At 37.0% G+C, this 17,023-nt stretch overlaps 2 protein-coding genes across 2 annotated transcripts; both read left to right on the plus strand.

The window, feature by feature from the left end:
- The first annotated feature begins 1,364 nt into the window (after positions 1-1,364).
- On the plus strand, positions 1,365-2,315 carry LOC121036499 (olfactory receptor 5AC1-like). The gene has a single exon (XM_040485018.1). The coding sequence runs from the start codon at positions 1,365-1,367 to the stop codon at positions 2,313-2,315; it is 951 nt and encodes a 316-aa protein (XP_040340952.1).
- A 7,940-nt stretch (positions 2,316-10,255) lies between these two features.
- LOC121035786 (olfactory receptor 5AC1-like) lies at positions 10,256-11,179 on the plus strand. Its single transcript, XM_040483639.1, has one exon. The coding sequence runs from the start codon at positions 10,256-10,258 to the stop codon at positions 11,177-11,179; it is 924 nt and encodes a 307-aa protein (XP_040339573.1).
- Positions 11,180-17,023: the final 5,844 nt, after the last annotated feature.

A 17,023-nucleotide genomic window follows, 5' to 3' on the forward strand; every position in this document is an offset into this window, starting at 1 on the left:
AAACCCTGGGGGCTGCAAATCCAAGATTGGTAAATATTGTCTTGAATGGTTATATACTTCATTAGCTGTTTATTAAAGGGTCGACCTTTTAGATGCTAAGAGAGGGTGTTGAATACATAAAACATATTTTATGTTCAGACTTGTGCATAATTTATCATTCATGAAATGCACTGTGATGGTGAGGACTGAAGCTTTTTCTTTGGGGTCTCCACAGGATCCAGCCTTCTCACTTTCTTTCCAGGCTTATGGAACTCATGGATACATTTTATTTTGGGGCTCTTATCTGCCTTGACTGCTGTCTTTATGTTAGTCATTACTTATTACTGTGGTTCATCTTTTCTCATTTGATTTGCCTTTTAAACAAAATTTATAATTTTTACTATTTAAATTGAATCCACCTTTTCAAAAACACTGGTTATTTTTCCTACTTTGGGGCCATTTGTAATGTTTCATTCCACCCTGACTTTGATAGTCCTGTTTGTAATCCCCAAAAGTACAGGAAAAGAAAAATCCTTCCAATCATTTTATAATTATGAGCCTCTGAAATATTAAAAACATTCTTGGTTAACCACATAATTGTCTACATTGGCATGTTGAATGGGAGCTCTTGGATCTATTCCAAATGTGCAAATAAGCTGGCTAGTGTTTTTGTTTCTTCTCTAGTCTTGAAAGAGTGATTATTTTAGCATCTTGAGTGCAGCACCAGAATTAGAAGATCTATGTGTGACTGAGCTAAGAATGATAGTGCTGTAATGTAGAAGGCACTAAATACATATTTATTGACTGAACGCATATGTTCACATTGGACAATTTATTGGGAAAATTAAAGATTCCATTAGAAATTTGGAGTGGCTTGGAAGAATGTATAATCAAAAGGATCTGTTAGGAATTTGAGGAGATTTTGATGAATATACAATCAAATAACATAATAGTAATGGACATAGAACAGCTGAAATGGGATTGTAACTTACTGTCTTATTAGTCTATACAGTAATCTCTTGGAAAGAATGATATATATCACCAATACCAAAGAGAGTTCAGTTTTCATTCAATAAAAAAGACATGAAGGAGTTCCTGAGAAAAGGTGAAACTACATCTGAACCTGAATGAGTGTCTCTATCATCTTTCATGTAATACTATATATATTTTAAAAGCCTTTTTATCAAGCCTTTACTCTTGAAATTATCTATATTTATTATCATTAGTGTGTTTTAAACAAGAGAAGCTCTAAGCTTTACTATTTGTTGAGTAAGGGCCATCTGAAATACAGGAATATGACTTTGTCATATAATACCAGTTTTCACGATCTTTGTTCATTTTTTCCTTTATCTATTCTGTTATTGCAGGAAACAGCCTGAGTGGATATGATGGAGGCAAACAAGACGCAGGTGACGGAGTTTGTTCTCACAGGACTGACAGATTGTCCAGGGATGCAGGTTCCCCTGTTCCTGGCGTTCTTGGTCATCTATCTCACCACCATGGTGGGCAACCTCGGACTGATTTTCCTCATCTGGAAGGACCCTCATCTTCACACTCCCATGTACTTATTCCTTGGCAGTTTGGCCTTTGCAGATGCTTGTTCCTCATCCTCTGTGACTCCCAGGATGTTTGTCAGCATCTTAGACAAAAGTCAAGTGATATCCCTCTTTGAGTGCATGGCCCAGTATTATTTTTTTGGTTCCAGTGCCACCACAGAGTGTTTCCTCTTGGTAGTGATGGCCTATGACCGCTACGCAGCCATATGCAACCCCTTGCTTTATCCAGTGGTGATGTCCAACCGACTCTGTACCTGGTTGATAAGTGTGTCATATGCGATTGGTTTTCTGCATCCCGTCATTCATGTGGGATTATTGTTTAGATTAACCTTCTGCAGGTCCAATATAATACCTCATTTCTACTGTGAAATTTTGTCATTGTATACAATTTCTTGCACTGACCCATCTCTTAATGCATTGGTGATTTTTATTTTTGCTGCTTGTATACAAGCTTTTACTTTTACGACCATCATGGTGTCTTATACCCGTGTCCTCTTTGCCATCCTGAAAAAGAAGTCTGAAAAGGGCAGGAGCAGAGCCTTCTCCACGTGCAGCGCCCACCTGCTCTCTGTCTCTTTGTTCTATGGCACTCTCTTCTTCATGTATGTGCGTCCTGGGTCTGGGCCAGATCAATATCAGGATAAAATGTATTCATTGTTCTACACGGTTATAATCCCCCTGCTAAACCCCTTTATTTATAGCCTAAGAAACAAGGAAGTTTTAGGTGCATTGAGAAAAGTGATAAAGAAATATTTGGGGAAAGCTTTCATTATTCCTTAAATCTCATTCTGTTTAAATAAAGCATAATGTGTCCTTGGGTTTTGCGTGTAGTGGGGACTTAATCTATAATCATTAAATGAATGAATAAAAAATTTAGAGTAGACTTTTCTTCATCATAAGTTGTGATCATCAAAATTATTAATGAGCAAGGTAAAGACAGGCTCCGTTTACTTTGTGTTGTTGTTGTTTTTAATCCATCCTCAAAGATAAAAATAAAACAGAAATCTCCAAATTACTATGTCTTTGTAATTTGAATGAGCTTTTGTGCTTCCAGATACACACATTTTAAAACTTTTTGAACTTATATTCTTTTACAGGAAGAATTAGCATATGTAAATCCTCTTTAAACACTGCTCAAGCCCTCCTAGATAATTCTTGACTAAGTAATTTTCAAGATTTTATAGATATAAATATCTTTGATAGATGTTTATAACTATGCAAACGCTATGTGCACCAACGTAATACTGTTAGACTAAATATGACACTAATTCTTCTTGAGGCATTTAATGTAATATATCTGGGACATTTACAATGTTGAATATTAACTTGCATTTGCATGGAATTCAATGAAAGATATGAAAATCAAGCAATTAATTACTTAAAATAATCTCTTTTCCTGCAATATAGTGAATAGCTCTGAGTTCTTTAAAAATTTCTTTTTAATTTATTGAGTAATGTCACTGAGAACCTTGTTTCCAGAACAGAAATACCAGTTGAATACTTTTTCCCCCTGTAATTGATAACTACCTGAAGTAGCAGGTGTGCTTGATCTTTTCCTTACAAATGTTACCTGTGTTTTCCATCTGGCCCTGCGGCCTCTTTGGTCTCCTGACTTTATTACGGATGGCCTTGCGAATACCCTAGTGAAAAACAAGAAAAGATATCCCCATATACATGACACATCCCTCTAACACCTGGTCTATTATTTCGATTTGAGGATAGAAACAGTTTGTTGAGTCATTGAACAACAAAATGTGAGGTGGGGCCCACTGGCTTCACTACCGTGTGTTTGGGGTTTGGGGCTTCATTTCCTCAGACCTGCTCCTCTCACTGCACCTAAGCTCTGTCTTCTGCTCTATGGGCTCATTGGAACCACACTTCTCTCTATGGGTGCCAAGCATCTGTTAAGTTTCTGTCTCCACCTCTCCACAGTCAAGGCCAGTGGCGAAACTTTTTTTAAGTATTGGCTGTGTATCATGGTTGTCTGTCAATGTATAGATGTTCTCTGTCATCTTTATTTTTTCTAACAGAGCTGTCACTAAGGTGGGGTATAACCCAGCAGCAGATTGGTACATTCTTCTGTGGTTTTGTCAGCACGTGTTGATACATAGCAGGACTGCCATCTTCACAGGCCCCCTGGAGAAACAGCCATAGTGAGTTCCATGGTCCATGGGGATAATTTTTTTGGCAAATGTTAAGCTATGCAATTTAAATATCCCATTTTATTGTGTTTGTTTTCATGGTGTTTAAGGTTGGAAAAAGCTAGTACTTGACTTTTTAGAGATTCTTTAAGAGGAGACTTTCTAAATTTATTTACTTCCTTTTCACCAGAGATATTCCAGGTTTGGTGAACTCACCTCTTCTTGTTTTTCTTATTTTTTTTTCTACGACTAGAGGGTCTTAAACTTGCTACTTTGTTACAAAGAAGACATGTCATTAAAGGGGACAAGCTCACCTCTTGTGGACCTGGGAGATTAGGGGAAAGACAGAAGATGGCAATAGTGAAAGAAGAATCAGACTTGCAGGTTTTAATGTCTCCCTCTGGAGAGGACTGGGATTTGGAAGGCAGGGGGCAAATTGATAGTATGAAGTAGTGTGTTTTCTACTGCTGTTTTAACAAATAGCCATGAACAGTGGCTTAAAACAATACAGATTTATTACATTAGCTCTGTAACGCAGAAGTCTGACATGAATCTCATTGAATGAAAATCAAGGTGTTGGCAGGGTGAATTCCCTTTTGGAAGCTGTGGGTGAGACTTTACTTCCTCCCCTTTTCCAGCTTCTAGAAGCTGCCTACATCCTTTAACTCATGGGCCCCTTCAAAGCCAGCAGTGTTGCATCTCTCGGTGCCTGTCTTCTGTAGTCACAGTTTAGTCTTTAGACTCTGGCTCTTCTGCCTCCCTCTTCCACTTTAATGACCTTTGTGATTGCATTGGACCTCTCCAGATAATGCGGAATAATCTCCCTATTTTAAGGTCAGCTTATGGGCAAATGTAACTCTACCTGCAAGATTAATAACCTCTTTCCATGCAACCTAACATATTTACACATTCATATCTTTGATGGCCATTATTTTGCCTACCACACAGACAGCCTTAGAAGAGAGGAACTTCTTCCTAGATTGCCAGTTAGGGCACTGGAAAAAAAATTTCTTGCTCTTCTCCTTCCTTATTTGGCTACATCAAAATGAACTTCATCCTGAAGTGTGTGAAGGCAGGAGAGCCTTGATGTTTAGCTTAGAGGCTGCTTCCCCTCACTGCATTGCATGGCCAGCACCTGGAAATTCCTGCGTATCTGAAACTGGCTGGGAGACACACTCCTGAAAAGTAATGTTAAAGGATGGACTAGGGCATGTAGATAGAGGGTATAATAGACACCCTAAGAGAGTTAGGAGAGGCAGAAAGCCTTTCAGGATAGTCAAGCCCTGTTCCATTCAAGAGAGACCAGATCACAAGTTCCAACAGGCCTTGACTTCGGCTGCAAAAGCTGAACAAATGAACAGTCTATAAGAGTGTGAGGATATTAGTAGGACCGAAGGTCCTAGGGACTTTCCTCCCACTCCCAACATCACATGTCACATGCTACCTCCCCCCCCCCATATTTTTATATGCCATCTCAGAGACAAAGGTGAAAAAGATGTAAATTAATTTCTTTTCTTCCATGTAGTGGTGGATATTCTATACCTGTTCCATGGATTGTTCAACAAATCATTGACTAGAATTACAGATCTCGGTCATCTCCAGGCTGAGGACATGACCTCATGATAGAAAGAATGGGAGATAGCAAGTTAACAGCCAAACAATTAAGTCCCCTTCTTGGACTCTGAATGTTTGAGTGTCACTTTTTCATGAGAACAGCCCAATTCCAACAGTGATAACTCAGTTCACAGAGGTAGCCTGGGACATATTTGTGAAGACCAGATGTGGGAGGACATGACCAGAGTCTCTAGCCAAGTCTAAAAGAGAGCCTAAAGCTTGTCAGGCAGAAGCCAAGGCCAATGTGAGAAATCTGACAAAATTAGCAAGTGAAGGCATACTAATCGTCCAACAATCAGCTCATCCAGCAATTGTTTCCACTCAAGCCAGACAGGTGAGGCATAGATGGGGCTACAACTTGGGAGTGGGAGTGAACATGTGGGAGAGAAGAACACTCAAGAGAAATAGGGTTTGGGGTGAAATTCTACACTTTCTGACACCTTATCAGAGACAATTGCTTAATCTCCAGATATTTCTGACCCACCCTATATTTAGACATACACAAGGGTAGCCTTGCTGACCATGTAGCTGAGATCCCTGGAATAGAGACAGGCTAAATACAGGGGCGGGGACAGCTTCCTAACAGGAGGAAAGACTTTCATCCAATATCTAGGTTTACTTAGCCAAACTTTGACAGTCTGTAACACAGTCTGTAACACAGAAAATCAGATTAAGGACAGAGGTCTTCTCACAAGTGGGTAGATCCCTCAAAAAGAGTCTTTTTAGTGGAGTAAAGTTTACTAAGAAGAGAATGTAATGGGTTGGGAAGACAGAAGGAAAATTTATTTGGGGGACATTTTGTAGAACAGCAAGCTGGTTCATTTATATTGACACTATCATGTTGATAAATACTCTGGATACATTTCCAAAGTTCATGTACTCCATAAAATGGCAGATAAATCCTACAAAAATTGTTTATTGGCAGTGTATAATTATAACACATGGCAAAATAATATATTTTAAAAATTCTTGGTTCCTAGACAAAGAACAGCTATAGCTAGATTTGATAGAGAGACCAGATTATCAACTGGAGATCCTAGCTTTTTCTTAGAATATAGGTTATACGGGAATTGGGTTTGACTCCCTTGGGAAAATGCTGAAAGTATTGTCTATGTGGGAAGAAGGGTAAAACAGGTAAATGATAATCAGAAACTGTAGTAGACTCAGTGGCAGAAACTGTTAGGTGATCACCAAATCCATTTTCTTTTCATCCTAGACACACAGCCTCTGTCTTCAGTTGACTGTAGTAATGTGATTGAGTTTAGGTTTGCAAATGATGTGTATCACTTACATTTCTGGCTCATAAGCACCTCACGTTTGGAATCTCCTGTGCTTTCCCCTTCTAGCTTTATCCAAATGAAAACACAAACCCTGAAAGAAGTCAGGTGTGGAAGATGCTTGAGAGACAAGTTGGAAAGAGTATGGGACTCCGAATCATCAAATGGAATAGAATAGTTATTCAATTAAGACCATGTGCTTCATACTTATCATAAAGGAGAACTAAACTTCTATTATGTCGATCCACTAAAATATTGGTTATTATTTGTAAGTGTAATTAGTGTTACTATAAATTATACACACACACACACACACACACACACACACACACACACACACTGCAAAAAAACAAACAAACACCTCCTCAATTGTATACAGTTAGTTATTGGGTCTACTCCCTCAGTGTAAGGACATGGATATTTAGGGTTAACAATTTGAGTTGTTAGTCAATGTAGAATGAGTTATTTATACATGTCAAGTGGGGAGAGTGTGTGTGTAATGGATGATAGTGAAATGGTGTACATATTATAAAAATCAGTCTGGTGTCAGTGTGGAAAATGGACTGGAAGCCAGTGTTAGCAGATGCAGATAGTGTAGTTATGAGGTCACTTAATAAACCCAGGCAAGAGATGAATGCATCATGATGGATTTTAGGATTAACTGTACAAATAGAAATTGTTGGTTTTAAGACATCTCTAGTACATAAAATCTAGAGGCCATCATCAAAAACATAGAATTGAGGGAGAGGCTAGTTTCATGAATATGTTTACGGTGTGCACAAATACTTATTTGGTGACCCTATTCCCTGAGACAGGGAACATTGGAAGAATACCAGGTTTGGGAGTGGATTAGAGAAAGATCTTAATTTTAGATCTGGACATGTTAATTCTAATATACCTTTGGGATTTCCAAGTGGACAAGTAGGGAGTTGGATAGCAGGATCATTAAAAGACATAAGAGGAAGGAAAACAAGCTTATTCAAACTCCATTCAGTGACGTTTTATAAATATACCCCTACAGTGAACGCTTAAGACACAATGTGTGCTTTAATTGTTGTAACTAGTTGTGTATAGATAATTTGATGATTAGCTCACAAGGCCCACTAGAACAACTTTGACTTCATTCTACTGGGAATCCTTTGGAAGCATTAAGGGAATTTCAGATTTTTTTAAAGAACAGATTTGCAGATAGAAGGAAGAAATGCTATCTCCCTCCAGTTTGGAGTTTCCAAGGAAAATCAATGCATAAATAATACTGCTTCATTTCTGTACCTTTTGTGTTACTTCAAGAAAACCGGGACATTTCCAATTTCCCATGATTTACAGGAAGTAGGTGAGAGTGCAGAGATTTTCATAAACTTCCTTAATATAATGTTGTAATATGTCTGTATAATAACAAACATCTAAGTAAGAAATAAAAATCCTAGACAGGCTTTTTGCCTTTTTAAATCAGCAATGAAAATCTAGACAGAAGCAAATGTCTGTCTGAACATGTATTTTCAGTTAGAATTTTTATTCTGTAGATAACACATTTGGGGAGTTTTTAAATAATAAACTTTGATTAATAGAAAAATAAAAAATAGAGAAACTCAATAATAGTGATAAAAATTCAGGGTTCACTTCATTTTGTGAAGTTTTCTTAATTGAGACATAAGCTATAAGCTCAAATGTAACTTATTTGTAATTTTTTCAGAATGAGAAATTCTGGCTTAAGTTTTGTGTCTGAGTATAATAAAAATTCTTTAATTTCATGAAATCATGAGTAGTAACCTCAAAAGTCTCATGAAATCACTGGTAATAACCTCAAAAATCTCCTTGTATTACTTATCACATACCTCTTGAGACAAAATTCACAGAGATTACTAATTCTTGGCCAAATTACACACTGTAGGAACTAAAACTAGGAATAACAAACATTTGGTTATTTGAGGTTATAAAGAAAGTTGGGCCAGGTTATGCAGGGCAAAAATCTCTTAAGTTCTTAATTTTCAACTAATATTTTTGCCTGTGTTGTACATATTAGGGTTCCTTGTGAGTATATATTCAAAAGTAAAAATTCTTAAACTTATGTTTTTAGTGAAGATAGAATAATATCTCAAAATCTAAAGACTCTTTAGTCCTAGTTCTACATTAGACAAACTCAGTTTTTCTAATATATTCTCATGGTAAAAAAAATTTTATGTTCCATCAGTATTGAGAAATATGACTATAAAATTATTAAAATGTTTTTTCATACAGGAAAATAATATAATCTGTATACCTGAATGTATTTATTTTTCTTTTTATGGTAATCTAAAGGGATCTATATTCACTGGAAAACTCTTTTTTAGAGTTCTTTCAGAGACTACCAATCATGAAAAAAATCAATGTCATTACTTCATGCAGACAGCAAATGTTATATTCACAACAGTGACTAAACAATAAGTATGCAGAAATAAATTTAATAAAAAAAATTACTAAAATTGCAAAAAAAGTCTAAAAAACTCTGTTGTTCTATTTGAATCCCTATCTTATACAATTACAGATAACTTTGGAATATATAAAAAAAATCATATCTACTCTCAATGGCCAATGGTTGGCTCCCACTGACAATTTCCAAAAGAAAATGCTAATTTCCATGAAGGCTATTTCTGTACAAAAATTTAGGGATGATTAGATCTTAATTTTACAATGTAATTTTCAGTGCCAAAACATCTCCTTAAAAAAGAAAACAAGGGGCGCCTGGGTGGCGCAGTCGGTTGGGCGTCCAACTTCAGCCAGGTCACGATCTCGCGGTCCGTGAGTTCGAGCCCCGCGTCAGGCTCTGGGCTGATGGCTCAGAGCCTGGAGCCTGTTTCCGATTCTGTGTCTCCCTCTCTCTCTGCCCCTCCCCCGTTCACGCTCTGTCTCTCTTTGTCCCAAAAATAAATAAACTTTGAAAAAAAAAATTAAAAAAAAAAAAAGAAAACAATAGGATATCATCATTCTTGTTTCCTTTCTCCATTAACATGCTGGAGACTATTCTTTTACTCATCTTTTTATGTCTGTACATTGGTGTATATAGATATATGCACAAATAAATCACACAATTTCATGTGAAAGAGATCATAATATGTATGTTGCTGTTCTCACAGAACTCTTTTTGTTTGTTTGTTTATTTATTTATTTTGACAAAGAGAGAGAGAGGTGCAGAGAGAGAAAGTCCCAAGCAGGCTCCGCACTGTCAGCTCAGAGCCTGACGTGGGGCTCGAACCCACCAACCATGAGATCATAATCTGAGCTGAAATTATGAGTTGCGCCACCTGAGTGAGCTACCCAGGCACCCCAGAACTCTTACTTTGATTTCTCTCTTTCTCTCTCTTGTACTTCCCTCATTTCTACCTCTACTCTTATTCCAGAAAACCCAGTGCTATAAACTTCATTTCTATTATCCATATATAGTTCTTAAAACCTCTGTTAGATTGAAAAGGATTTTCATTAAGTTTACTTGTTACTTTAGGTGAATAATCAATTATCGTTTTTATTATGGAAATTTCTGCATGTATATAAAAGTAGACAAAGGTAAAAATAAACAAAATTACTAATTAAATGAGAGGATCTCTTACAAATATATTAGTTACACAAAACTACACTGCTTTTTATGATTCTTTTGTGACTGTTTCCACACTTAATTCTTTTATTTTACTGACTGGCCAGGTCATTTTCTTCTATGGCAGAAGAAAATAAGACACAGGTGACGGAGTTTGTTCTCATGGGACTTACAGATCTTCCAGGGCTGCAGGTCCCCCTGTTCCTGGTGTTCTTGGTCATCTATCTCACCACCATGGTGGGCAACCTTGGTCTGGTTGCTCTCATCTGGAAGGACACCCACCTTCACAACCCCATGTACTTATTCCTCGGCAGTTTGGCCTTTGCAGATGCCTGTACTTCATCCTCTGTAACTCCCAGGATGCTTGTAAATTTTTTATCCAAGAATCATGTGATATCTCTTTCTGACTGTCTGGCTCAGTTTTACATTTTTGGTTCCAGTGCCACCACAGAGTGCTTCCTCCTGGTAGTGATGGCCTATGACCGCTATGTAGCCATTTGCAACCCTTTGCTTTATCCAGTCATGATGTCCAATAACCTTTGTACTCAGTTCATTGGCGTTTCATATTTTATTGGTTTTCTACATTCAGCAATTCATGTGGGTTTGTTATTTAGATTAACTTTCTGCAGGTCCAATGAAATACATTGTTTCTACTGTGAAATTATACAACTTTTCAAAATTTCTTGCACTGATCCTACAGTTAATACACTTCTGGTTTTAGTCTTTTCCGCCTTTGTACAAGTCTTCACTTTTACGACCATCATGGTGTCTTATACCCGTGTCCTCTTTGCCATCCTGAAAAAGAAGTCTGAAAAGGGCAGGAGCAGAGCCTTCTCCACGTGCAGTGCCCACCTTCTCTCTGTCTCTTTGTTCTATGGCACTCTCTTCTTCATGTATGTGCGTCCTGGGTCTGGCTACACTGAAGATCATGATAAAATTTATTCTTTATTTTACACAATAATAATTCCTATGCTAAATCCTTTTATTTACAGCTTGAGGAACAAAGAGGTTATAGGTGCCTTGAGAAGAATAATGAAGAAATAAATAGTGGCCAGACAATTTTCAAAATGTTTCTGTTTTACCTTCTGCTGATAAAAGCCCCAAGTCCTATAGATAAGTCACGACTCTGCCATTTCACCAGAAGGCTAATGGTCAGGGGACTCCATAAGCTCTGTGTGAAGCATCCCAGCTTCTGATTATGCTTCCTTGGATATGGGTCCAGTTTGGGACATTACCTATATAATTAGCTTACTTAGACACATTGCACTTTATTTTTATCTGAACATTTAGCTTTTGCAAATTAGTTGTTTTCTAGGGCCTTCCAAAATTCCAGATAGTTACAGAAAATTGGCATATAGAATTCGTCATTTAGTTCATGAGTGAGCCCAGCCCATTGCTCTGGACCTGCAAATTAATAAGGCTTTGTTGTTTTCTGCCATACCCAGTAACTCTGGTCGACTGATAAAGTAAAATTCTGCTTCTTGGCAAAATGAAAAGTTCTACAGAAATTTGTGGATATCAGGAAGAAAATGGAAGCTGGCATGAGTTAAAGAATGAAGTAATGGGGCGTCTGGGTGGCGCAGTCCGTTGAGCGTCCGACTTCAGCCAGGTCACGATCTCACGGTCTGTGAGTTCGAGCCCCGTGTCAGGCTCTGGGCTGATGGCTCAGAGCCTGGAGCCTGTTTCTGATTCTGTGTTTCCCTCTCTCTCTGCCCCTCCCCCGTTCATGCTCTGTCTCTCTCTGTCCCAAAAATAAATAAACGTTGGAAAAAAAAAAAAAGAATGAAGTAACAAAGTTACTCACAGCTCATAGTTATAACTCCATAGCTATAACTCCACATACAGTATCAGGGATACTGCATATAGCATGATATTCAGCAATTTATAAGCTTAGGAATATTTGAGTGCAATAAAAGGCAATTTCAGAGATTAGCCTTGTGGTTGCATTACTTTCCTATCAGTTTTAGTAGAAGCTGACTGGGCAGAGGCAAGGAGCCTGGATCAGAGACAAGAACCTCACTTAGGATGTAGATATGGGTGAAAACTGTGTCAGTGAATTCTCTCCTACTGATTTACGTCCAATTCAGAGACATGATCACTTAAAGCATATATATTTTTAAATTTATTTTAGACTTTTATAGACATAAGTGATTCAACTCTTCTTTTGGCAAAACAATTATATTCCTTGAACAATCTGTTTTTTTTTTTCTTTTTTGAGCACATTCACTTAGGAAAAGCCATTATTGAAAATAAGAATTAAGTTGAAGTTAAAGAATGAAAATATGCCTGTTCTAGTGGTTTTAAAACACATTAGATCTTGTCAATAGTTCCAACAAATAGACTAAAAGTATTATCTAAAAATGGAGGCATATAATAAATATCTCCTATCACTTAAATTTATTTCTCATACATTATTGGAAAAAGTCAACGTGTTTGTATGGTCTTAAGACTAATTCTGGTTGGTCCCCAGTGACAAAAATTTCTTTTAAAAATATTCCAGATGATTACGTTTATTCTGTTTAAAAGCCACCTGTACTTATAAGTTAATTTTCAGCAATTCCACAGTATTTGTGACTCATTTTGCAAACACTGTAAACTAAGTCTGTTTAACATTTTTATTTTCTTTTAAAGTAAAACCTCTTTTCTAGAATTTACTATTGGTCTTTTTAAAGTAATCCCTAAGTACTATTTATTATTTATGTAAATGAAATATACTTATTTCTTAATGAACGTACATGGTACATGTTTTGCTTGAAGTATCTGCAAAGGCAACTATGTGTTATGATATTTACACTCTTACAACCTTATAAGTGCACAAGTAACAGATGATTTTATCAAGATTATTTTCAATAATATCCCAGGTATTATGTTGTATTATCTTGGAAATAAAGGGTTAAGAACTGAACTGTAATCTTTTACTCCAGTTGGAGGGCCTTCTAAGGCCCTGACATTTATACACTCTTGCGATGCAAACTCAATAGATGCATTGACTTGGGATAAATTAGATTCTTGCTGAGGCTGGTATGAACTGATTGCTGATCCAAAATGTTCCTAAGTATGTTGTACATGAGGCATGTCAAGTATATCAAGATTGTTTACTGTATAGACTGTGTTTTATGGAATGCAACTGCACTAAAAAATGGACATGAGGCAAACATCTGTCTAGGTGCTAGGTTACAAGCAAGTTACTTAAGCTGAGAGACTGTCAACCTTGCACGTTCCCTGTGCTGAGTGATCTATACTTAGATCAGTTTGCATTCAGTGAATGAAGCTTTGGAAACTCTCGGGGTAGCCAAAGCTTCTGTCATGTTGCTGCTATGCATGCTGCTGCTTTACTTGTTCCATACTCTTGCTTAAAGCTAAGTGAACTTGGGCAATAAACTTGGGTAAATAAACACTGTAAGCCTATTGCATCTTGTGAATTTGACTGTCATTCTACATTTGAAATTTACTACAGTGGTCTTATTCTATGGCCCTTGTGAAGAAGGATGGGTAGAGAAGTTCTTTTGAGATTTGGTGCTAGGATATCCACAAACTAATCCCTGGTTTGAGATAGTGGAAGTTTTTTGAGGCAAATTATGGGGTATAAATCTTATCAATGAAATTTAGGTTATAAAGTTTCAAATATCTAGGATTTAGCAGAATGGGTTAATAAACAAAAGCAAGTAGGGAAAATGGCTAGAAGCATTGCTTGTTGGTTATCAATAGTATTCATAAAATGGAATAGAAGATGAGTCATGAAGTTTTTTACTTGGCAGATATATTTACCTAGAAGTCAACATACTCACTGTCCATGAGAGAGAAGAACAAGACCAGGTAACCATGGAAATGACAGGGTACTGTTAAGTAATTGGGACATCTTTCAAACAAATAAACACTAGAAACCTGACGAGTTTTTGTTGGTATAGATACTCAGACCACATGATCAAGGGGCTTGGGATTTCAATGGTAGAGAATCCATTGAGTTTGAATGGAGAGAATTAAATGGCCTGACTACTATGGACTTTAGTATACATTTTTCATTCCAAATAATGATACTACCACGGTTAAGGTAGAAATCTAATAATCTTACATTGAAAAGGTTACCCACCCAATTTTTTCACCTAATTATAAATAAAAGAAATGATAGTAAATATGTTCCAAATTCAGGTAACTTAGATTCTATATAGATAAACAATAAAATCATGAAAAATGCCTCTAATGCAAACTTTAGAGAAATTCAATGATAAGGACAGTTCATTATGCTTGGTACCCTTACACAATCTTGTAGGAGAACAAAATGCTATACAGACAGTTATGGCAAACTTGTTAGCAAGCTCCTTTTCCTGGATCTCAGTGACAGAAGAAAGTTTTGTGTTTTTCAAAAGAAAAGGAATAATCAATGATGGTATAGCCACATGGAAGTATTTTGGTGCCTCATGAAAGTTGGACGAAAAAGAAAGAAATTGGCAAAGGCGCTATATAAAATTTGACAGTAATTTCTGGTTGGGAGATGGAAAACACCTGGCACTTTGGGCAACCACACTTACCTTGCTAAAAAGAACCATATAGAGTTGTTTTATTTAGTCCTGTTTGGAATATGTCAAAGGGTACTGGTAAAATAAAGTGAGTGAGTAAGGTGCAGGAATACTCTATTTGTTAAGGCAGTAGAATAAGAGAATTGAATTCTACTTGCAAAATATCATCAGGGAAATCTAAAGATTAATGATTGGTCTAAGTTGAATGGCTTTGAGATGGTGAACAGTTTTCTGGTATCACCAGACTGGAACGCAATACATGATGATATCAGCAAGGGACAGAGAGGGCAACATTGGAGGGTCAAAGATAAAACTTTGAGGATAACATGATGCTGTGGTAATAGGTATCAGAGTTATATTAAATTACATATTGAAGTATGTGACTGTAAGAAGAGCCTGTAGAAATGTCACCTCTATCTGAATGTTTTATTCGATTTGATATGTTGTGAGACCAGAGAACTCCACCATTGCTTGCTAATATCTAATCAGGTCAAGTCTGCCTCCATCCATTTCTAATTTGCCACACAAACAGAATCTTTAGAATTGTGAAAACTCTCCTCTGTAGTGAATATTAAACAATACCAAATCCTTGGAGGACAATAATGCATTTCTGCTTTAAGAGATGATAGAAATAGGGACTTTAATCCCTGATTGACCAATTATATAAAGGTCCTATCTGGCATCTGAGAAAAAAGAGTTAATGAAGACTTACTATGACTTACTATGACTACTGAGGTCTAAATAATTTAGTTCTACTGATAATAATACTTCTACTGATAAGAGGTCCAGTGAGCTAAAGGTGATTGGTATGCTACTATAGAGTTGGCCAAGGATTTATGAGTTTTTCAAGGTTTATTTATTCTGAGAGAGAGAAGAGGGGGTGGGCAGAGAGAGAAAGGGAAAGAATCCCAAGCAGGCTCTGCATGGTCAGTATAGAGTCCAACATGGAGCTCGATCCCACAAACTGCGAGATCATGACCTGAGCCAAAATCAAGAGTCAGACACCCAACCGAGTGAGCCACCTAGGCATCCCAGATTTATGTTTTTATTCTAATTTCAGAAGAACTTTGAAAATCAAAATTTTCTTTCATTTGACAAAGGCTCCAATATATGTTTGAGATAATTAATCACTCCAGTGTAGCCATGTACCTTGATTAGATAAGATATAGATTTAATCCCTATAAAGAGGATACTTTATTCATTTCTTTGAAAATACATTCTATCATAATTTATCTCTGAGAAAAGGAAGACACCTAGGAATTAAGAATTGCGGTGACACATATGACTAATCTGAAATGGTTAATCTATCCAGCTCAAATATAAGGCCTTGACTGATCCATAAAATTTGGGAGAATAATTTGAACTAGGACCACAATAGACATTTTACAGATAGTATGGAATAAATTACAGTCTTTTCAGAACCTCTAGATAAGAAGAAGGCTATTTACATGTTGGTGAGTGTGTATTCTGTACTTGAGCATTTTATTAATCCCTATATTGAGTTACTGAAAGAAATCTGAATTTAAAAAAAAAATTTTTTTTCAACGTTTTTTTATTTATTTTTGGACAGAGAGAGACAGAGCATGAACGGGAGAGGGGCAGAGAGAGAGGGAGACACAGAATCGGAAACAGGCTCCAGGCTCCAGGCTCCAGGCTCCAGGCTCCGAGCCATCAGCCCAGAACCTGACGTGGGGCTCGAACTCACGGACCGCGAGATCGTGACCTGGCTGAAGTCGGACGCTTAAACGACTGCGCCACCCAGGCGCCCCAGAAATCTGAATTTTAATGGAGTGGGGAGAAAAAACAAGCTTTTAGAGAGTTATAAACTGAGCCCAAACAATCTCTGTGAAATCATATCATCCCAAGTCACAAGTGATTTCAGAGGTGTCTGTTATGTGATTGGAGTCTTGCAAATATCAACAGTATCACACAAATAGCATCCATTCGGGATATTGTAAAGTACTTGCTGCGCACTAAGGAACAGCCCTTTTGAAATCTAAGTGCAGATCTATTATTAGGCTCTGGTGGAAATAGTTCCCTCCATGGAAAGACAGCAGATAATTATAAAACTTGAGATAACCACTGTATAGGAACAATGCCAAAGAAATGTCTCCCAGAATGAGACAGTTCAACAGAGCTTACTCATTAAATGAAAAGAGTATGTATCGGAATATCCACAGGTGGTGGCTTAGTAAAGTGGGGGACACCTTTGTCAGGTTGCTGAGATATAAAGATAGGAATGAGGGATGAAGGTTTTCTATACTTAAAAAAAACATTTGAGATATATCTTATTTTTTTATTGAGGTATAATTGACTTAGAACATTGTGTTAGTTTTATATGTACAGCATGATTATATATACATACACACAC

This window comes from Herpailurus yagouaroundi, unplaced genomic scaffold, assembly GCF_014898765.1.
Source record: "Herpailurus yagouaroundi ecotype Mexico unplaced genomic scaffold, PumYag 162, whole genome shotgun sequence".
NCBI classification, from domain to species: domain Eukaryota; kingdom Metazoa; phylum Chordata; class Mammalia; order Carnivora; family Felidae; genus Herpailurus; species Herpailurus yagouaroundi.